The following is a 24150-nucleotide window of genomic DNA, read 5'->3' as shown; positions in this document are numbered from 1 at the left end:
TCTGAGAAGTGTCTAAGTTGTATAACTTGTATTGAAGCAAAATAAAAACCAGTATTTTTTTAGAACACCAATGCCAAGTTTTAAAGACGATGTACGGGCATCGGATACCGACGCGTGTTGTTCGCAGGGACATGTCTGATCACAGAAGTTTTCGTGCTTCATATAGATTATAGTAAGACAAAAATGATAATTTTTATGGGGTACAATATGTGTATTTTTAATGAGCAACAAGAACTTGAAATGATAGAGCCCTTTTTCACCAAGAATAAGATGGTTAACATAAAAAAATATGATGAGTAATAAGAACATCAAAGATAAACTATGGAAGGCAATGAAAACTACTAAATTTATAAATTTATGGTACATATTCCATTCAACCAAGATTACAATATAACAATATATAGGATCTCAAGTATATATATAGAACTATATATAGTAGATAGACAATGACATTTATCAAACAGATAAGGTACTAATCTACTATCCAAACTTCGTAGGACCGCCCTAAAGTAGCTTGTACCTTGCATATAAGCCCTGCACCATTCTCAACATTATATGATTTCAGATGGCCCTCTCCTCCAATTATTCCCCTTGATTCGTGGTGAACTACAACATATTTCCATACAGATGCGTTTCTCTTCTATTTAGTACACATGTCAACTAATACTAAGCTGTAACTTCAGAGGCCATACTGAGCCAAGAACCTAATTCAGAGCATTTTCATCCAGCTGACTTGAAAAGAAGATTAACATTACATCCGAGACACGTGTATACAACATTTTCCTTTTTATTCTTTTCTGGACTATACAACAACTTCTGCGATCAAAACTTGGCCTCCAGAAGAATGGAGGAGTATGGTGCTATACTGTACGTTTCTCCTATGCCTGGGACGCCATCGAGGACGATGTCATCAGGAGATTGAAGATTAGTGTCCACCTGTAAATATCCGTAGTTCAAGTTAAACTAATGGCAAAATTTTGAAACAAGTTAGATGCATCTGACATATAGATATTAATTACTATGCAGTGGAAATCTAAAATTTTATTACATATTTATTCAATCAAATCGCACCATAATGCCACTTTGCTATGTTAGCTTCTAAAACAAATCCACAAATATATACCCTCCCAGCTGCCAATTCAGCAATTAGTTGCATAGTGGAAATAACAAACATACAAGGCCATTCTCACTCATTCAGGCCAGTTAGTCAAATTGGGTTGATTGTGAATTCTGAAGAGTGGACAAGGTAATTTGCTCATTTTTTATTAACACTATAATAGGAATCAGGTAGTTTGGGACAAAGGTAGTCAGAATCAGGATCCTAGTATCGGGGAAGGGTCACAAGATCGTAAATCTAACGATCGTAACACGAATCGTAAGATCCTACCAAGTTTTGAAATTTATATAACAATTAAAAACCACCAAAAACATGAGGAAACCCCCCATAAATTTTATAAAAACGACAAAAAGCTTCCAAACAGAGGGATATTTGAGGATCATTTTAATTGAAACAAGCTCGCGTAACCCGACCAGGAAAACCCAGAAATAGCAGAACACAAAAAATCGTAACGGATTCCACCACCTATCGGCTAGCACGGAGATTCCACAGTCTGCTAGCAATTTACGATTCCAATCGGCATGGAACGCGGTGATAGGGAGCAACATCTATGGTTTGGGGAAGTAGAGGAGTTGCCTTCACAGTGCTCCATTGATTTAAAATATGCATGCAACACTGAAAAGATGATTTTTTGTACGTCCCAAAGAATGAAGAAAATCTTACCACACGAAACCACTTTCTTTTTGTTGGGGGAGTGGGCAGAAGAGCTTTCAAAAAGTAGTCATGAGCATTAAAAGCTAAATAGATATCTCCTCCACTTTTGTCATGAAGCCTGAATGCATATGTGCAACACAGAGAGTTGTCAAGTCCGACTCCATTACCAGCAATATATATAGTTTTTAAAAAAAAAAAAAAAAAAAAAAAATTCTATATATATCAAGTATAAAGTACACTACATGACCAAAGATTTCTTTTTTGAACATCAAGTGCTGAATACTGATAGTGTGTTACGTCAGTGGAAGGATGATAGAGCAGAGCCAATAACACAGAAGAAATCAATAGAAACTAGAGATTAGTGGTGAATATTATTAAGTAGATGGAATAAAGAAAAGGGTTACAAGTTCCAGAGCAAAGCTCCTCAGCAAAGTCTCTTGCTGCCGGCCCTAAAAGGGTACTAACAAATAATCTGATTGCTTGTCTAGAACTCCCTCTACAGATTTACTTATATAGAATACTACCAAGGATATATTATCAAATAATATCTTTACTAAGATTTATTTGAATAATATCTTTATTATATATTTCTAATATAATATCTTTACTACGATTTATTTGAATAATATCTTTATTATATATTTCTAATATAATATCTTTACTACGATTTATTTGGATAATATCTTATTATATATTTCTAATATAAATCTTTACTAAAGATTTATTTAGAGAATATCTTCTTACTAACTCTATTGGCCTAAGGCCCATATCTAATTTCCTATCATCACCGACCGCTAGAAAAACAACCTTGTCCTCAAGGTTGGATATAGTTTCTATAGCCATTTTTTGCTACTGGGAGAGCCTTCAATTTGCCTGAGAAACAAATAGGAATGGAGTCGTTGAAGACAGTGATGTTGGATATCAATTGCACCCAAATGCTTGAGGACCAAAACTTCCCTCTATCATATACCAAATTAAGCCGCATCCAAATGCTTGAAGAGCAAAACTTCCCTTTGTCATATACAAGTTTCAAAAAATAGTAGATCGGGGAAAAGTTTATCCCATGTAGTCCATAAGCAACCCCTACCATAAAAAAGTTGCATTTTCCGGGATCCCATGGTGTTACCAAAACTGGTGAATACAATAACTGCATTGCAACATTGGCTAACTCAAACAACTCCTCCAAGTTACAAGCATTGAAATTCCACGTTAACATCAAGATAAATGATGGGGGTTTGTCCCCGAAGCTGGAAACGTTAATCTGAAACTTGTGCTTGTCATTAAGATATCTGGCTCAGTGGGAACCGTTTCTGATGGAGCGGCGACTAGAAGCAACAAAGATTGCAGTTTGAGCGATCTGTGTTCGACTTGACTCTCCTCCATCGTGTTGGGTTCTATCCTCTTCTTCTGCGATGTCTCTGTTACATGAATTGATGCCTCCCTCGTGCGTCCCCGTTGTTCTTGCACTTGCTGCACCTTGCCGAATTTTCCATGGCTATCCGTTCCCTCTTTTTTTGTGACGTCCATATGAAAAGTTTGTTGTTGTTCTTGCATCTTGTTGGACTGCTTTACACTGCCATCACCAATACCTCTGAACCTTCTGATGAGCGCATGGGAAAAAGAGTCCCAATCTGCATCAATATGCTCTTGTGCCCATGAATAAAACCATAACAGTGCTTCTTCATCCTCCATGCTCATAAAAGCCCACTGCATCTTATCACCAGAGTGAATTGCATTCTTCTCAAAGAACTTTTCTGCTCTTACGATCCACGCAGCCGGATCTGTTCCGGTGAAATCTGCAAGTTCTTTCTTCATAGCCCAAACATCCTCCATCTCTGACGGTAACACTTGCTCTCCGTCGATAATCCGGTAGGTCGGACCAATTGATAGAGCAGAGCCAATAACACAGAAGAAATCAATAGAAACTAGAGAATAGTGGTGAATATTATTAAGTAGATGGAATAAAGAAAAGGGTTACAAGTTCCAGAGCAAAGCTCCTCAGCAAAGTCTCTTGCTGCCGGCCCTAAAAGGGTACTAACAAATAATCTGATTGCTTGTCTAGAACTCCCTCTACAGATTTACTTATATAGAATACTACCAAGGATATATTATCAAATAATATCTTTACTAAGATTTATTTGAATAATATCTTTATTATATATTTCTAATATAATATCTTTACTACGATTTATTTGAATAATATCTTTATTATATATTTCTAATATAATATCTTTACTACGATTTATTTGGATAATATCTTATTATATATTTCTAATATAAATCTTTACTAAAGATTTATTTAGAGAATATCTTCTTACTAACTCTATTGGCCTAAGGCCCATATCTAATTTCCTATCAAAGGATTTGAACATCCACCTTTATTGAACATCCACCTTATTACCCAAAACTCCATGACCACGATGTTGTCTCAAGATAGTGTTTAGGTGCTTCATTGTGTGAAAGTGATGCTAAAATTGCAATGTGTTTTTCTCTCATTTCCAATTAAAATATGGATACTTACGTAAATGCAAGAAATTTGCTTTCGTAATTGTCCCAATTGTCTTCATGCCATGTTATTTCATTCTGCAAAAATTAGCTGTTCCATTAGCACATTTGGCAGTATTTTTCCTTTTTTGATGGAAAAATGGCATCACGCTCGTAGAATTAGTTTATCAAAGTGTGAAGCAATCACCTCACTGAGAAAATTTTCATGACTCAATGTTTTATGTGCATGCCGGTACTTTATCGCATTGGAGAAAAACCTAAAGTGATCGCCCTTCCTTGCATCCAACTATTGAACAAAAAGATTAGGCTGTCCAGAAATAATCCCCAATAAGCTACCAAGAGGGATGTTATAAATTTACCTGATCCCACAAGAAAAAATTAATGGCAGAATCATGCCCATAGCTATTGTTATTTCCGTAGCGAGTATGGCCATATTCATCCCCCATTAGCATCATCGGTGTTCCCTGGTCAATCATAACAAAATTTTAATTTTCTATTCAGATTTCAGTTGCAGCATGTATGATAACAAATGGATTCATGTGACAGCGTCTTCAAGTTTTCTTTTGAAAAGGAAAATTAATTGAAAAGTCTGTGTAGTATAAACATTAAAATCCTAAACTGCAATGTAGTTAAAAAAAAGGTAAAAATGAAAATAGTTTCCATTAAACTTTGAACCTTGACACATAGCCCCCAGTAGCATTAAATTTTCTACTTTACATGTTTAAACTTTCAACAAGCCACCAGCAATTAAGATGAGAAAGAAACTCTGAAAGTTGGACAAATTGTAAGTATACATTTTGTTTATCTTTCTGTTGAATTTTGGTAAACCATATTTCAATTAAAGTTTTCTATATTTACTCACTTTTGCTATGAGGACTTTGTGAGATGTTCAAAATTGAAAGTTCAAACACATTAATTGCCAAAATTGAGACCACACTGGGCTATTTGCCAGATAGTAATAGTTGAAGGGGGTATTTGCATTTAATTAAAAAAAAATACTGTAAAACAAAAGCACTCCAAAATGAACTTCAAATATGAACCTGAGATATCATTAATGCTAGATGAAAGTTCTTCATTTGCCTCGACCGCAGAGCTCTTATACTAGCATCATCAGTTTCACCTGTCAGACAGACAGATAACAATCAATTTCAGTAAAAGGATAACGAATTATAATCCTTAACAAATAATTAAACGTGGGTGAAGGTAATCATAGTTGTATTTTCTGTCGGTCACTATTCTGGAAGTTAAAGTTAAAGTATAGATATATATAGGTTCCAAGGTCCGCATTCTGGAAATTAAACATGTGTGTTGCTTATGCTTGCTTACATCGGTTCAGGTGTTTCACTAAGCAGTTTTTATATGCGGTGCATTATGTAAATGTTCTAGAATAGTCGGTTATGCAGTACTTCAATAATAGCCTAAGTCAGCTAGTCTCTTGCCAGAATCTGTTACATTCAGTTAGTAACTTGTTAGATAAGCTAAGACTAGAGTATACAAATATTAAAATTGTACACTAGGATTTCTAAACCTTGAATAATAAGATAAAAAATCATTACAATTCTCTAATTTCTTCAACTATCAATTTCGGTCATGGTATCAAAGCTTGATCAAGGCCATCGACATGTGTTACGAAAAACAACCTCTTCAGTTTCTCACACCTTCGCACTCTGCCCATTACTTCTTGGCCACTCCAACACAGCCATTTCCACTCGACTTACGACTGCCAATGCAAACGGTTATGAACTCTGAAGCACCACGCTTCTGATTGAAGGGGTAGCCACTCTCTTAAACGTGTCAGTGTCCGACACCGACACATATAATTACACTCAATGAAAGGATTTGAAACTTGAGTCGTTTTTATAATTGGTCTAGTTGTTCCTTTGTGAATGGAAATGAACTTGAAGACTGTTTCTCTTGGTTAGAGGTACTAGCTCAAAGTGCACAACTCTTAACGGTTCCAACAAAAAATAGATATAGATGTTTTTTGAATTCTGAATGTAAGAGTATGTGTCGTTTCCAGCTTCTGAATCTTCTTAGGCAGGAAAACGAAGGGATTTTCAGTTGTTGATTCCATACAGTTCATTAACCAGGCAATGGTCAAGGAGTAACAAGGGATACCCGTTGTCACCATGGCTTTCCAATTTAGACACATCTTCTATAAGAAGCCCGTATTTTCCTTTGCCTTCAAAAATCAGCCTAACAATTTGAGACCATTACGTGTAGTTTTATCCATTGAGTCGCTGAACATTGACTTGGAGCGAGTTGGAGAAACCAACAAGGCATGGAAGATCAAGTTTCGGTTTCCGGTTGTGCAGCCTGCACTGCCTGTGCTGCAGCCTTGCCTCCTGGCTCCCATGCTGCCGTCTACAATCGTTAGAGTCTCCGATGCGGCCTTTGGTCATTGAGTTTGTTCTGTTGGCCGTGCCGGTAAGAGCATGCTTCCACATGTCTGTGCGTGCCATGAGTGAAGAGGGAGGGAATTCCTAGATCGGTGAACCTAGGAATGCTGATACCATATAGAAAGCACTACTTAAATAGAATGCTTACATTAAAGTCTAATTCTTGGATCAAGGAGTGTCGGGATAAAAAATAAACAAAATAAATGGAAATTGTATCACTGATTTCTCTGATAAGGGAGAAATACAATATCTCCTAATTTTCCTACAGAATCAATTAAAAGAAAACACATCATTTCTAAACAATGAATAAGCATTAGTAACATCCCATTGTAAATAAAGCATTGCAACCTAATTTTCCTACAGAATCAATTAGAAGAAAACACATCATTTCTAAACAATGAATAAGCATTAGTAACATCCCATCGTAAATAAAGCATTGCAATTCAGACTCTACCTTCAAAACCACAATTCCAACTAAAGTTATCATTGCATCCATCATTTCCACCTTCCCCATTAGCTTCGTTGTGCTACAAAATCAAGAATCAAAGAAAATATCAAGTTTTGATATACAATTCAAAATGGAAGGACAAAATTTGGAGCTACCTTGAAGTTGTATGAAACAAGATCACGCAAGCTAAATCCATCGTGCGCAATAACAAAATTAATACCATGATATGGTCTACGCTTGTTCACCTGAAAGACAAACAAATGAAGGCGAGAAGCCACTGTTAAAAACTATTTATAAAGCCGAATAAAGTGAAATGAAAATCAGCTACATTAAATCTCAGACCCATAACTTCAACACATTAATAGAGTGGGACAGAAATAACATTAATTCCATCATGTTGCTATAAAACAGAACATGCATATCCTACAGTCGGAGCCATAAGCTATATTAAACTAGTTTTTTCAATATCACCCATAAAGACCAAAAGAAAAAACTCAAGATCAACCACAAATATTTAGCAGCTGGAGTGACGGACAAATCATATTTGACTGCAACATAATTACCAGTCTTTATTTTTAGTGATGCGATTGAATGAATGTACTCATTTGACCAACATTGTTTACCAAGGGAGGAGGGATGCATTATGAGTTTCAGAACAACCTTAAATTATGATGGCTTCTTATAAAGAGCATGCGAGAAATTTTAGCTGCAAAAAGTAATTACATATTTGTGGTAGATATGTATGATAAACTATTGTCTTGGCATTAGTTTAGACTAGTTTAATCTAATATTTTAGCCCCGCTAATTCAACTTCAGAGCTGTTAGAACTTAGAAACATAAAAATCCATTCCCAAACATCCGCTAAATAGCTTAAAGAGTTGGTCTTTGATGAGGTATAAAACTCAAAAAGATAGCAACCATGAAGTGCTATAAGTAGTGATACTTACTCTGTAGAGATCAGAAGATCCAGAAACACGAGTTGCAAAGCTCCCCTTCATACCAGAATCACCCTAGGACATGTGTTAAAGGAGACAATAAAGTAAGAATAAATCAAACAAGTCATAAGTCAAATCCTAGCAGATAACAAAATCAGTTTTCCATGAGTTTTTTACTCCCCATAGCCCATATTGATTGGAAACACAATTGATTTCTATTAGCCTTTTACTAGCATGTCATCCATCTTATTGTAAATTGTATTGTAACTCACCCAGCTAATAGAAAGACAATCCAGATCATATTAAATTACATATCTTCTACCCTTAGAATTACCTTGATAAATTTCCGTATATCATCACGATATTTCCCATTCCATTCAGCCCACCTACATCAAAGAAAAATATCAATGGAGGAAACACGTTTTTCATTTTAGCATAGACTAATTTCCCCATAGATGAACTAATATTCAAGCAACATGACTCATGATAATCTTTTTGACATTCTAAATAAAATCATATTGATGCGGTTCAGAAGTTGACCGACATTAACTTTTGGCACAGCAGTATATTACTAAGTAATTCAATGGCTGAATTAGAAATTACCAAGTAATTCTCGCGTTGATCTATGTCATAAAATTTGTGTATTTTTCATTCTTAATCTCTGGAAAAGTTGTCAGGGATGAAAATCATAAACATACAACAAAAAGACGAAGGAATCCCAATATCATGACAGCATGCCGCAAAAATCAAATATCAAACTAGTAACCTTTATACTATCAAAGATTATTCATAAAATAACCATGACTCGTAAGTGTAACATCTTGCTTTCGACCAATATCATGATGCGTAAGATTTTAACAAAGAATATTCATAAAATAAACATGATTATTAATGAGGGGGAGCCTTGGCACAACGGTAAAGTTGTTGTCACGTGACTGAAAGGTCACGGGTTCAAGTTCTGGAAACAGCCTCTTGTGTAAAAAACAGGGTAAGGCTGCGTACAATACACCAATTGGTGGGACCCCTTCCCGGACCCTCCTTATGTAGGAGCTTTAGAGCACCGGGCTGCCCTTTTTTTTTTAAACATGACTATTAATGATCATTAAAAGTATTACCGATCCCAATTCGGAAAACTTCCAACAAGATATAGACCTCCACAGTCCCAAGGCTCTGCAATAATTTTACATCTTGACAAGACAGCATCTTTAGCAATTGCCTGTGAAAGTAAATAAAGTTAACATCGCTAGATAAAATTTCAATTAGATTCCCAATTTTCTAGCAGTGAGAGAATACTGGTACTCAACGATTTGTCTTCAAATCTAAAAATTATAGTGATGGTTATTAATTAATATTAATCTAGTTAGATGAAATCAAACCAACCAGTTTTGTGTTTTGCACGACCGCAATAACAGGCAGATCTGCAGAAAGTTCTGGTAACTGTATTTATGCTTTGCCAATAGTGAAGTTATGAGGACTGACTCAGGTTCATTGGTTCTAATGACATTGAATTTGATGCCCTAACTAAAGGAATCAAGGTTAGCTCTTTGAAAATCTAAAAAATAACTTAACAATGGACTGAACCCTATTTTTTATCGGGTAGGTTTGACTCAACTCAACCAATGGCACCCCTATAGCTCTAGGAACACTTTATATGTTTATTATTTTTGTCTAAACACCATTAAACCAGATATTTAACCTCTCTGTTATTTGTTTGGATTTATTCAGTTTGACACAGTGCATAGGTCTAGTTTTATCGGCCCTGTAGTTTGTAGTACAACCAATTACCACAACATCTAAGAATCATGAACACCAATACAAACACTGGAAACACGGAAAATCTAAGTCGTCCGAATTTTTTGAAGTGTTGTATTATGTCTGACATGAATGTCCAACACAAATCCAATATTGTTTTAACATGATTTGAGATCCCAAATAAATGAACCAAACTGATAACACTCATATCAAGCATTCCCAAAAGTGGTATCTTAGCTCTTTTTTTTCTTTCAAGAGTGCACCTTAGCTCATCAATTATAAATGTATAACCCTACTGTTGATTATAACTATATTGTGCATATATTTATTACCCTGATGAGGGGAGGAGCATTGAGGGGGGAACCATCAGTTCCTCGACACAGTATACTTGCGAGATCAAATCGAAATCCGTCCACATGATACTCAGTGACCCTACAATAAAATGAAACCAAAAACACAAAAAATAGTACTTCCACAGTTAGAAACTTCAACGAAAATCATGATGTTGGTTAGTTTGGAAATTTTAGTACTTCCAATTGCATCACAATTCAATTCATCATTATTATCTTTTAAAAACCATTAAAGATAGTCAAACATTACCTGACCCTCATGGAAACTAACCAGCCTTTATTGATTACTGACTTAGTAATTAGTATAAATGACTCACAGGAAAGGGGAAGACAGATACAGAAATTTTAACACTATCAAAAGCTTCGTAAAATCTACAAGTTTAAGAAACCAGAAAACTACAAATTCTGAAGTGCCAAGTCTATGTGATATACAAACATACAAAAGAACAACGAAAAGCTGGTATTAGGTAAATTCCACAAAATGGATCAAGGTATATACTATCAATAAAAAAATTATATAAGTAGTCCATACCAATGTCTTAGGCTGTCAAGAATTAGATCCATAACCACAGGATGGTTACAATTCAATGTATTTCCTGAGGATAAACATTTTCTAGAGTGAGAAGAGAACTTAAATATTGATACAATATACTGAAATTTGGTTGGAGGTAAATAAAATTTAAATCAAATGTTGCATATAAAATGTTCTCTGTAGAAAGAAATAAGCACAGTTCCACATGATGGAGCTGCTAATTTGTGTTGTGAAAAACAAGAACCGCTTTGCAATTTATTCATAAATTTAAGGGAATGCATACTACTTGGTTTCATGACTTGGGCACTCAGCATCGTAGTTCTGGGAAAACTTTGCAATTGGTTTGGTCTCATAGCTCTGGGAGCTGAGGGGTATTTTCCTTTTGAATATTGTAGCCCTCAATTTCTAGTTAATAATTAGGAGGGTTATTTTCAAATTTTTGTTTCATTATCAATTTTCGGTATGCGATTGAAAATTCATATGAACAAAGCTGTGGGAATAGAATCTTAAGGTTTAGAAAAAGATAAAATTACCACAGCCGGAGAAGTTCAGCAATTGTCCTTTGTCGTCCAGCATGTAATAAACCTATAGAAATGAAGAAAGTTTACATACAGAAAAAAAAAAAAATCAACATTCTACGTAACTAGAACAGATATGACAAAACATCTGTTAATAGATGATACCAAAGTCATATATAATGCTTTTACCTAACATTCGCATCTTTATTTTATTTGGCTATTTATTGCCCAACATTCAATCTCATGCAGCATTATAAGATTTATAGCATTAAACATTAAAAAAGTGTATGAAAGCTTTTCCACAAACAAGGTGCAGTAGAGTAATTGTAATACATGGCAGTTGTGAGAATATTAAAACCATATAGAACAAAAAAAAGGCACTGCAAGTATTCTAACGCACAAATAACAGACTGACAAAAATAAAATTACAAATCAGAAATTACCTTATTATCTATGCCACGAAATGAAGTAGTGTAAGGATTAGGATCATCAGCCTCATTCGTATGATTGTAGACAACATCCAAAATAACCTATGTATAGAGAAGATTTATCTCAAGAGATATACAAATCTTGAAATAATATAAAATAAGGCAGAATCAGGAGATCAAACTATTAGGCATACTTCCACTCCAAAGTTGTGACATTGAAATACTAATATCATTACCTCTATGCCAGCAGAATGTAAGGCTTTAACCATTTGCTTCAACTCTTGGGAAGCATTAGCTGGTCCTCCACCAGCACTAGCATAGCGACTCATAGGAGCAAAGAAATTTATTGTTGAATAACCCCACGTATTAATCTTGGAAAGCAAAAATACAGCTGTTAGTATCATATAATGCCACTTAGGAAGTCAAAGTTACATACTCTGATATCTTTGACCATCGAAGGAAAAAAAAAAACATTACATACTCTGATCTCTTTGATCATAAAAGAAAAATATATCTGTATATACAGCCAGAAAGAATAAAATTGTTTTTATATATTTCTTTATTAGGAAGGGATATCCTCTGTATTTTTCCTTTCTATTATCATAGTTTTGGGGTGTATAGAGGACATATCAAACTCATATAATATCACATCATCATGTCTATGCTCCCAAAACCGTAGTAATGGAGAAATGGAGAAGATTAGTTCCTTTATTTATTGGGGATATTCAGTACAGTGAAGAGGTAAATTATGAAATGTTGACTTAAAAATAGAACATAATTTACCATGTGATCTCTGGGATTTGGACGTCTCTGCAATTCCATCTCATCAAACTCAAAGATAGGCAGCAACTCCACTGCATTGATACCAAGCTCTAGAAGGTGTGGGATCTTAGAGGCAAGCAACAAAAAGAGTTTAAATAAAGCAATACAATAAATAGCAAGTATCAAGCATATAGCAATGACTAATGAATAAACAGCTATATTCCTAAAATTGGAGGTGGCATGCAACCACTGACCATTGATACACCTTACTGCACTGTGATACCCAATGATAGCACGGATGTTACCTTCTCAATTACACCAAGATAGCTTCCACGAATGTTGTTATCCAACTCACTAGATTCATCCATTGTAAATGCACGGACATTCATCTCATATATAACAAGATCTTTCTGCATTTACAGCAACAGAGCATAATGAATACATAAAATGGACTTACTTTATGAAAAAACATATCATAGGCAGTCATATTCTCATCAAATGAAAAAAGCACTAGAGATCAGCGCAAAAGCAGACAAAGCAAAGGTAGAATACAGGCCCTACAAATAGTTTTAAGCTAATAGCAATTTGTATGAAGCCTTGATTTAGGGAAAAGATTTTTATAAATATGATTTTCGAGTAACCATCGTTATGCAGGAAGAATACCTCGGCAATATTTGGAAGATTGTAATTTTCTCCCCAGTCAAAAGGCAGGCTGTCAAAATCATATGTGCCTAGAAACTTAGACAATTTCCTGCTAATATCCCCAAAATATCTTCGACCTTCAATTAGTTTTGCATAAGGATCAACAAGCACAATGCTTCTGTCAAATCGATGCCCCTTACCCCAGTCTTGAGGTCCATCAATCTGGTATCCGTACAGAACATTGCTCCTAGGAAGATCCTGCACAATGAAAGATGAAGAAAAAAAAAATTATCAGCTAAATGTGTGTTATAAATGGCTTGTTAAGTGTTTGAACTAGAGATAGTCTGAGAAATCATTTGATTGATTGATTATGAAATGAGTTCTTGTTACAAGTGATGAGCCTTAAAATGGGAAAAAAAATTATATATAGTCATTGTTGTAAAACTACATCAAATCTGATACATTAATTCCAATTACTTTCAAAGATTTTAATGAAGTGCATCAATATTCAACACACAGACATCTCATATACTTCCATCTATTATTGTCAATATTTTACGACATATAAGAGTGCTGGTAAATAAAATTCATATTCGGGTAGCCATAATAAGACATTTTTGACAAGATTAATACAATGGAAAATAATGAATAAAATATACAAAATTTATACTCAAATTCACAGAAAAGAGATGTTATTCATCTATGCAATTATGAAAGGTACTCGATAACTGCACGTGTATTGTATTTATTAAATAATTTACAGATCATATAACAACAGTTTCAGCCAAAAACCATGGAAAGGCTACATATCAGGCATATGCAATATCACAGAAAGCACCTCAATGCATATGTGCCAGATATCCCCTGTTTTGTTTGAATGAGGATCCAAAGCCAGTTCTATCATACCACCATCCAGCGTGTCAATGCTTCCCCTAAAATACATAATAAAAACAAAGGAAAACTGTGTGAAACAAAAGTGGACCAATAATTTTCATGGAAATATTAGTCAGGGAAAAAACAGAATCAAAGCATAAATTTTATAGCAGGACAATTCCAGCAATAGTGCAATCAAGGAAGTGCATAATCACAAAGTATATTCATGATGCAAAATCACTTTGCATCTCATCCAAAAAAACCAACATGTAGTCATGCTACAGAAGAGAACTCCAATTCATTGAACATATGTTGCATGCAAAAGATATATTGGTTTTAAAAGTTAAAAATGGCTAAAAGATATGAAGTATCAGACAGATGAAGCAGCCTGCATCCCCTTCAAAATTGTATGAGGGCCGTTTTTGACATAGAATTCTTAAAAAATTAACTAAGACAAAGAGCCAAAGTTTTAATCTGACTAGCAGGAAGAAAGATTGAACTGTAAACCATTTTTCCATTAAATTACCCATTAGCTTAAGTAAGTCAGAGAAAATAATGATTACTATAAATATATAACCTTAGCATCCTTAAGCCGAAGATACAATAAAAACATATATAATACATATGTTAAAATTCCCTAGTGTGACTAATATCCTTTGTTTTTAGTATCTTTTTAAGTTGTTCCTACACCATAATGCAAAAGGAAGCCCAGCCCAGATCACCATCTAAAAAACTAATCTCTCAACATATTTCTAACTCATGATCCCAAACGCTTAATGCTTCCTAAATCAATCTCAAAATCTTCAATCTTTAAAAATAAAGATCTATCTCTTTGACATATAACAGTTTTGAGCAAATATACAGAGTGACAAATCATTAAGAGGAGCACAGACAAGGTTAGTTTCATGTTTGGTTCATCTTATTTTTAGAAGCTTCTAGCGAGCGCTTTTGAAATTGTGGGAAAATGTGATTGTATCTGGCACACAAAAATTAAAAATTGTTCCCAACAGTTTTTAGAAACCAAAGACTAATCACAAAAATGCATATATGTGAATAAATTCAAATATGACAGCAAATATTTTAAACATATACTTTTATATAAAATTTAAGCTAACATACAAAAAGAATATCTAAATTTACCTTTCAGGAAGGAGCAAACAAAGTGTGACAGCATTTGCATGCTGTGAAAATATAGCAAAATTGATCCCATTGTCGACTTGTGATACACCCAACGGAAAAGCTTGGCCTGGAGAAGTCTCCCATGATGGTCTGTTCTCCATCACTTCGATGGCTTCTTCCTAAAATTGTAAAAGGTAAGACATTGCAACAGACTCACAACAGGTATGCAGAGTGTCCGTTAAAATAGCAGTCAAAAGCACAAGTGTAAACATAAGCAAGACTGTTGAAGATTAAAGTGATGTTAAAATTTTCAAATATAAATGAGTAAATAGGCTTCTCGTCCTTGAATTTATACAAGTCGATCAATTTCATCCCCAGATTAATCGAAATAGCTAGAACGTCCCTAAATTTTACAACGTTTAACCCATTTAGTCCCTTCGTCAATTCTCACAGTTAACGATGCTGGCGTGTCGCATTAAGCGCTGACATGGAGTTCCAAGTCAACTTCCACATGTACAAGGACGAATTTGATCGAAAATTTGAATTTTTTTTGGACTTTTTTTACATGAAAGTCATTACAAATTGTTACACTGCAAATCAATCGATCCCTGAATTATTCGTTAAAAATCAAGCTAGTACCTGAATTATGTCACTTACTATCAAAATCGATCCCTGAGTTACTTAACGGTTAAACTGATCCTGATAAAAAAGTCTAACGCGGAGATATCGGATGAATAAAAAAAGCCTAGAATGGTGTTCGTTGACATAAATACCTTAAGGACCTCTTCTTGAGCACGACCATAAGCATTAGCATTAGCATTAGCATTAGTTGTCCTAAGCTTGAAACCTTCTCTTGTCTAACCTATGCCAAAATTTTCAATCAAAATTCACAACACTTATTTAAAACTCACTCAGATTACTGAAATGCATTATTATGATTACGCACCTCACTATAGTTCGATTTGCTTCCAGATGTTTGCTTACTAAACTTCAACCTAATCATAAGATCGATTCAAGTGTCAAACAATTTATACTAACTAATTACCTAAAATTCTTACTATTTAGTTATAAGCAATGGTTGTAAAATTGAAAGTTGAAAGTGAAGAATTACCCGAAATTTCCGGCGACTGAATTGCGACCAGGAACGATGCCGGCGCCGGAGAAAACGGATGCGAAGAGTGTAGATTGAGTGGCGGTTCTTGAAGGGCAGAGTAATGGGTGTTGAAGCATCTTGTGTTGGATTATTTGAATTTTTTCTGTTTTTTGAACATCGAGAGTGTTGTGTTGAGTGTGAAATGAATCTAGAAGAGATGGTTGAAAGCGCGCAATGCGATATTTATGGGTGCCACGTGAATTTTGTTTGGGAAAAGTGAGATGAGTTGGACCATCGAGTAGACTCCACTATTACCGACTTCTACACGTGCCCTCAAAATATCTTCCCCATTACTACATCCGATGAGTAGAGGGAGCCGTCCCTTAATGTAACCACCCATTTGATTTTATTTTTGTCGTTAAATGTAATCCCTTTTTTTAAATTATTAGATGCATTTATTACTTTTTTTCTAAACATACCCCTAATTAATACTACTAGCTTGTCTTGAAATATGAATAGTCAAATTTAATACGCATACAAACAAAGGACAATTTGGTAATGTTAATACACAAAACAGACACATTAATTACACTGACAACTTTTCTTAAGAAATGTGAAAAATGCAAAGGAGGGTTACATTAAGGGACGGAGGGAGTATGATGATGATGATATTTTCACAAAAAGAAAATTAGAAATGCAACAATATTTTATTTTTCATGGTTTTCAATTTTCTTGAATTAGTTTTTCTTGAAGATTTTCTTTTACAAACCGGCTAAAAACCCCAAAACAAAACAAAAGAAGAGTGTATACATAGGTACTTACAAAATTTTGATTTTTATTAAAGAATTTTTTTTTTAATAAAATGTTTAGTAAGCTGGCTAGGCTAGAGTAAGATCAGACATCAAGGTTTCCATCTCAAAATGTAAGTAAAAATGAGTTAACATGAGTTGATGTAATTGACATAAATTTTGAATCAAATACATTAATTTTTGTTGACTTATTTTTGCTTATATTTTAGGAGAGAGGCTCTTTCAAAAAAAAAAAAAATAGGACAGAGGGAGTACATAGGTAGTTACAAATCATTCACTAGCAAACTTTGTTCCATTTAGCAAGGCCAATCCTCCGGCGACATTTGATTCAGGTAAGTTCAACTCACAATCTTGTGTGTGAGTCAACCATACCAATTATAAGACAAACATACCCACAACATTGCTGGATATTTTATTTGTTATTTGTACCTTCATTTTTTCTCTATATTTCTATCAATTTAATTTGATGTTAGTTGCTCAAAATATACTAGGTAGTTTGTAATCAAAGTATGCAAAAGTAAAAAAGAAATTTATTGTCTTAATTCAATATTATGTTGATATTTTAAGAGATACTATTAGTAAATATTGTCTACATTAAATATGGAAAATGTTAATTAGTGCCTTCAGGGCATTCTTTAAGGGTCTCAAAAGGTAACTTTTTATAAAAACATGTGTATTCAATATATATAGGAATTTAAACTATTTTACTTTTTTAAAGAATAGTTTCCCAATTTAGAATGCTTAAAGAGTGTTCCGAGGGCACTCGTTAAATACTCCCTCTGTCCCATTATAAGTGAGCATTTTGCTCATTTCACACGTTTAAGAAAAAATGTATAAGTGAAATAGAGAGAAAATTGGTTTTAAGTGCCCTTCATAAGTATTGGTGCATTCATATTTATCATAAATGCAAAGTAGAATATATTGAATTGAGAATGATGAAATTAGTATTAATTAGAGTTATAATTGGAAAAAAGTAATTAATATTGTATTAAAAAGTGAAATTAGTCAAAAAAATTGACAGTATTTTTTTCAAATGACTCACTTATTATGGGACGGATGGAGTATTATTTTCAACATATAGGGTTAACTTTAGTGAAAAGGGTTAAACTTTTACAATGTGACGAACCAAAGTTTGAATTCCAATACGCATCAAATAGAATTACTCTGTAGAAAAAAATCTTATATTTTGTATTATTCTTCCTAAATGCATACCTCTATTTAAATTTCGGCATATAAATATATTGGGTGACTGCTGATATAAGGCATGTATAATATATATTTTTCCAACGGTTATTTTTCAAATATATTTGCCTTTTTTTAAGGATAATCTCTTTTTTTTTTTTTGTAAGGCTAATCTCCAACTTTTTTTGTAAGTAGGGAATATGTATATATCAATACGAAACGACTACGTTTTAATCTCCAACTTTTTTTTCTTTCGAAAAAAAAAATCATTTACCACAAAGGTTGATTTGATCTTTTTTTGAATAAGGTTGATTTGATCTTGTCGACGCCAACCCGTGTTTACAAATTTAGAATTTCTACGCCGCCCACGGAAAAAGGTTTGGTCTTTTCCACATACGCAAATTATAAGGCATGATCACAACCACCGACTCACTCCACCTGTTTCCATCACTATCGTCCATTTTAAAATTCCTCCTAAGAATTCTAAGTATGTTTATCAACTTGTACTAAACCGTCAAAAAGACCATTTTGAGGAAACTCCCATGAACTATCACGGAAACTCCAACACACCCTCGTATCCTTCCCTCTTTATATATCCAACCAACTTGTTCACATTATAATGAAACCTAATTTCCAAAATGGCAAATCTACGAAGACCTAAATATTCAAAAGACAAGGACGGCATGTTCAACCTTAATGGTTGTCGTTGTAAGAAACACCCTAAACATGTTCAATCACCTGGTGTATGTTCCCTTTGTTTGAAAGATAAGCTTGATCAATTATCCACATCTTCTAGTTCTAGCTCTCAAAAAACAACCTCTTCTTGTTCTTCTTCTGCTTCTTCTTTGTCCTCTTATTATTCTTCCTCTTCAGTTTCTTCTTGTTCTTCTCCAATGCATGATGGTTCTTTCTCTACCGAGGGAAAGACTTCTTCCATCTTTTTGTTTAACAAACAAGGCGGACTCGTGAAGAGTAAATCAATGGCTGTTGTTCCAAGAAGAAGAAAAGAAGGAGATAGTGAAAGTAGTGATCGTCATAGTAAGAAAAGTGGGTTTTGGTTCAAGTTGTTTCATCCTAAATATAAGAGCAAGAAAATGATGGAGGATAAGGGCATTTTTAAGGTGGTTCGTACAAGTTCTGTAAGACAAACGGTGACTGTAGCTAGCTAACACGTAGTGATATATGATCGATCAACATTAATTTAATTATTCTTCTTTGGTTCATTAGTGATTCTTTCATTCATAGTTCATCTATTCAATTCTGTGTAATTTTCACAAATTAAACCGGAAAGAAAATAATAGAGATAATATTCTTGAATTTGTATTATGTTTATGACATTAATTTCCATGCACGCCCCTAAAAAAGATATTTGTAGAGACTAGAAAGAGTATTAGAATTAACGAAAAATATAGTATTATGGAGTAATTTGATTGTTTGTAGAGACTAGAGAGAGTATTAGAATTAACGAAAAATATAGTATTATAGAGTAATTTGATTGGTCAGTGTATATAGATAAAATCTTATGTGTATATAAATTAGATCTTATGTTTAACTCCAAGAGTTTGTGATCTAATGATATAAATACACATCTTGAATTTGAAAAGTTATGGGTTCGAATTTCGTTAGTACATTTGGAGGAATATAAATATAAATACATGTAAGTGTTTTTTTAATGCAAAAGTACTTCTTCTCTTATAGTCCGACACCGTCTTCTCACCCTAAATTTTTATTAGATAAATCTTTTGTTTAAATCTATAAATAATCTATAACTTGTTTCCAGATTTTCTTTCAGTTTTATCTAAACTACTTTTTTTTATAACATTATGGTAACAAACTATTTATAATTAATTAGTTAGAGAAAAATATATAAAATTATAAATAACTATCTTATTTATAATTTTATTTTTATTTAACAAACACTTAAAGAGAAACAATAAAGGAAAGCGAGAGATCATACAAAATGGGAAAAAAATAAATTAGTACCATGAAGTTTTATTGGATATCTATGTGTTTTGTAGGTAAAATTAAATAAAAAATTAAATGTTGAGCACATATCCAACAAAACTCAAGGATAACAAAATGTTAAAAAGAAAACAAAAATGTCTTATAGCTTGTGTGTAAATAGATGCAGAGTTTTTGTATGAAAAAATATGTAGACTTGCGTTTAAGGCTGGACAAAACAACATAAGATAGAATATCACATGAATTGAATAATTTTTGGTCTTATACGATTTTTATGGATAAAAATGTTATATTGCTATTTTAAACAAATTATACATGAGATAAAAAGTTGTATTGTCTTTTAGTGAGAGATAAAAATTTCAATTTTTGCTTTCTCATTAATACACGTACGGTAACAGTACGAATATAGTATTGAACTATTACTTTAAAGAAAGTATTAAACTGTTGATTAAATTAATGGTGGACGGATCTGTATCTCAGAGATTATTCCTGTAGATTTGATTCTTAAATTTTATATATGTCACATGTAATGACCTAGCGGTTGTGGATCTAGAATAAGAGTAGAAGTCTCATGGAAATGGAATATCCAGTTCGGTATATTACTGGCATGACTTGGCTCCAGCAGTTTTTTTATTTTTTTAACAAAGCAAGACTAAGCATTTCATTGCCAATAATATAATAAAGTCAATACATACATATACGAATATCACATAAAATTAGGCAGTATAGCTTAAATTTGTGGTCATCGACCTAGATAGCGAATAGCAATATCATTTGCTTTAAATAAACTTGTAGTTTGTAAAGGAATATAAAATACAAATGTCTACATTCTAATAATATATGACACCAAAATTAATATAGAGGCATGTTATTGTGAATACGTTTAATATAATTCACCACATGCTTGCATGAATAGAGTCTAACTAAAAGAGTCGAACTAACTTAAAATATTAGGTAATCCTTTCAAAAAAATAAAAAAATAATATTAGGTAATCCATATATATTTTCTCCTTCTCCAGTCCAGAGTAAAGAGGATTCTTTTATATATTCTTCGAGCAAGAACAAAACAAACTCTTTTCTGAAACAGGAGCACAAAACAAACTTTTTTTTGACAAAATGCACAAAACAAACTTGATCACCCCTAAAGTAACCAATGCATGCCATCACGGCACATTCAACTGTTAAAGAAATATTAAATTTTTTTTAACATAAATTTGCTTTGTAAAAATAATGTGTATTAATTAGAATTTGACTTACATGTATACTTTTTTTACATGCATTCAATTATATGTCATTATGATGGCTTTCATTTTGTTTGTCTATAAAGTATTCCATAAAAAATAAAAAATAAAAAGTGGATTAATAGCTAGAAATTCAATAGTGGAAATTTGAGTCAAACCATGGTCCATGTATGTATAATACAATATCTCTATCAATTGAATTACATTCATAGAGACAAACCACAAATCTTTAATCACGGTAAACATATTAAGAAAGCGATGTTTAATTTAAAATTAACAATTATAAGATTTAATGTATTTTTTTGACAAATTACACTCGTCTCTCTTGAAGAAGAAAATCTTGAGTTATTCTATATTAGAATCTATATCGTCATTTTTTTTATAAACAAAATATGATAAGAATCGTACAACTTTTGGAAAATAAATATTATTTTATTTTATTTTAGTATAGATGACAAGTACATTACCTATGGACAAAAGATGGATTGACACCAATCAAACCCATTTATTTGTCTTTAATTGTTTAGGCTATAGACATAACATAAATAATAATAATAAAAGCCAAATAAATGATTTTTATTCGTGTCAATTCAACAACGTAACTTTACTCACCTTTTATTGATGAAAGATTCTAATGGACCTCTCCATCCCTAACATCCCAAATGTCACTCACCAAACCATCTTTTTGAGTAGAGACGGGGAAATAACACAAAGAGGGGCATTTCCACCCATTTTAAATTCCAAAAATCCTTCTTCCTTTCATTGTCCCCCCATCTCAGCCCCCCCCCCCCCCCCCCCCCCCCCCCCCCTCCTCTCCCCCCATTGTTGAACAAATTGGATCACACGCCCTCCTCAAGCCACGCTAAATCTTTTCACCATAGAAAAGCGTTCTTGAGACACGAAGCTCCAGCCACCTCCCCTTAACTCCATATTTTTGCCCCATATCGCCTTGAATCAAATGTCATCTCCACTTTACAAGTAAGCTTAAAATGACCACCTTTATATCTTTAACTCCCAAACCACCTTTACTCCTCGGTTGCAAAGATTAATTGGAATCCTAGGTTTATTATTTAGTCTAAAATTAATGTTTGATTTGAAACGAAATTAATTTTTTAGCTAATGAAATGTTGGGGTGAAAATGAAAGCGTTGGGTTGGGGGTGAAAATGAAAGTGTTGGGTTGGGGGTGTGAAAATGAAATGTTGTTGGGTTGTAAAAAAAAGTTGAAACAACTGATGGGCTGAAGTTTAGTAATGGTTTGGACCCAATTTGCCTTTATTGCTATATATTCCCCTTTTTAACCAATTAATTCTATAAACGCCCCGACATAAAACAAATTGTTTGGGCCCTTACGAGCATGGGCCTAGGGCGCCGTACCCCCAGCCTATGTCCTGGGCCGACCCTTGCTTAGATCATCTCCAATAGGGGAGTCTTAAATTTTTAAGACTTTGTATCTATTAGGTATCCCCATTTGGGAGAAAAGTTGTTGTGAGTCTTATAAGACCCAAGGTCTCACTTACGACCCCAATCTTAAGTGGGAACCCCACACTTTAGTAATGTTAAAAAATTGAAATGTAGGGATATAAAGTTAATGATATTTGATTAGTGGGTCACATTTAAAAAATTTGTGTGAGATGTTGGGTTGAAGGGATTGAGTGTTTATTAGGTACTACTATTATAAAATTATAAATGAATGATGTGTATACGTGAGACCCATTTAAGTACCAAAAAATGGATGTCTCCATTATGTATGATCATAGATCTCAATTCCAAACGGGATTATCATTCATCACTATTCAATTTGATTCATACTTTTTAATTTTGATTAAATAAAATAAACAAGAAAACAAAAGGAACGCGCACCGTTTCACATTTAAGTTTTTTTTGTTTGTTTTGGTTGTAATGAAAATTAAGAAACTCGGACAAATTCCAGAAAACTTCTCCATTTGACAGTCTCTATAATTTTCGAAAAACTTTGGAAATTTTCCCAACTTTTTTAATTCCGAAAAACACATAAAAAATTTCCATTAATTTTAGAAAAACTTTAAAAAACTTCTAAGCTTTTTTTAATTCCAGAAAATATGATGATGATGGGGCAAATGAATGTGATTTTAGAAAGAGTTTAAATTGGTATCTTTCATAGTTTGTAGGGGTAAGAGTATAATTATTGGGGTGTAGGATAATTATTTCTAATTTAAACCTTTTATATAAATACTTTTTAGTTAACCTTTCTCAAATAGCCAATGCTATCTGCACTAGTCGTGCTTACTAGCCCACACTATTCTCGTGTTTTTGACAAACCCAGTCCCTTCTCTTCAATGTTCCACGAATCGAGTGTTAACTCACCGAGTTTACTGAGTTTACGTTTTTAGGTACCAAAATCGTGTTAACTCGTAGGTAAATTCGATTTCTGGTAAAATCGAAATGTTTGACGAGCTTGACTCGAGTTAACTCGGTCAAACTCGGGTAAAATCAAGTAAAATCAGAATGTAAATCTAATTTTTTTTTTATAGTTTTATTAACAACTTTAGAATGAGTCAAACTTACTAACAAACCACTGTCGACATTCTTAACTAATTTGGATTATATAATCTTGATTTAAGTTTTATTACGTAAAATGCATCTTTCTAATAAAACATCGTTCATAATGTATAGATGTCAATATAAATCAAATCTAAATTTAAAATACAAATACGTCAATCTTATCTAAATTTAAACTTCTCACTTTGCGCACAATCACTCTTCAACATGCTAACTACTAAGGATGTGTTTGTTTCAAGTTTTATTCGTAGATTATTGGAAATAAAATGATAGTAATATACATTTCTATG

At 33.3% G+C, this 24150-nt stretch overlaps 2 protein-coding genes across 5 annotated transcripts; one reads left to right on the top strand and one right to left on the bottom strand.

Annotated features, from left to right (window-relative positions):
* Positions 1 to 322: 322 nt before the first annotated feature.
* On the bottom strand, positions 323 to 16363 carry ISA3 (isoamylase 3). 4 transcript variants are annotated; one of them, XM_085755789.1, is made up of 24 exons: positions 16146 to 16363; positions 15981 to 16029; positions 15808 to 15896; positions 15056 to 15213; positions 13881 to 13974; positions 13064 to 13300; positions 12706 to 12810; positions 12422 to 12526; positions 11875 to 12009; positions 11654 to 11740; positions 11226 to 11277; positions 10693 to 10756; positions 10143 to 10242; positions 9174 to 9274; positions 8393 to 8444; positions 8071 to 8133; positions 7279 to 7368; positions 7130 to 7202; positions 5317 to 5396; positions 4636 to 4740; positions 4464 to 4562; positions 4293 to 4354; positions 1781 to 1889; positions 323 to 936 (listed from the first exon to the last, which is right to left on the bottom strand). In XM_085755789.1, the coding sequence occupies exons 4-24, from the start codon at positions 15193 to 15195 to the stop codon at positions 823 to 825; spliced, it is 2067 nt and encodes a 688-aa protein (XP_085611915.1). In that variant the 5' UTR covers positions 15196 to 15213; positions 15808 to 15896; positions 15981 to 16029; positions 16146 to 16363; the 3' UTR covers positions 323 to 822. The 4 variants fall into 4 exon arrangements, with proteins under 4 accessions (XP_085611915.1, XP_085611912.1, XP_085611914.1 ...); XM_085755786.1 differs by having other exon boundaries at positions 15808 to 15891; XM_085755788.1 differs by lacking the exon at positions 1781 to 1889 and having other exon boundaries at positions 15808 to 15891.
* Positions 16364 to 18668: 2305 nt separating this feature from the next.
* Positions 18669 to 19435, top strand: LOC146941920 (uncharacterized). Its single transcript, XM_085755785.1, has one exon. It carries the CDS (start codon positions 18757 to 18759, stop codon positions 19285 to 19287), a length of 531 nt encoding a protein of 176 aa, XP_085611911.1. The 5' UTR covers positions 18669 to 18756; the 3' UTR covers positions 19288 to 19435.
* Positions 19436 to 24150: the final 4715 nt, after the last annotated feature.

Source organism: Medicago sativa, chromosome 3 (genome assembly GCF_051527215.1).
Source record: "Medicago sativa cultivar Bolivia chromosome 3, Bolivia_mono, whole genome shotgun sequence".
NCBI classification, from domain to species: domain Eukaryota; kingdom Viridiplantae; phylum Streptophyta; class Magnoliopsida; order Fabales; family Fabaceae; genus Medicago; species Medicago sativa.
This window is presented reverse-complemented; position numbering and strand designations above follow the sequence as displayed.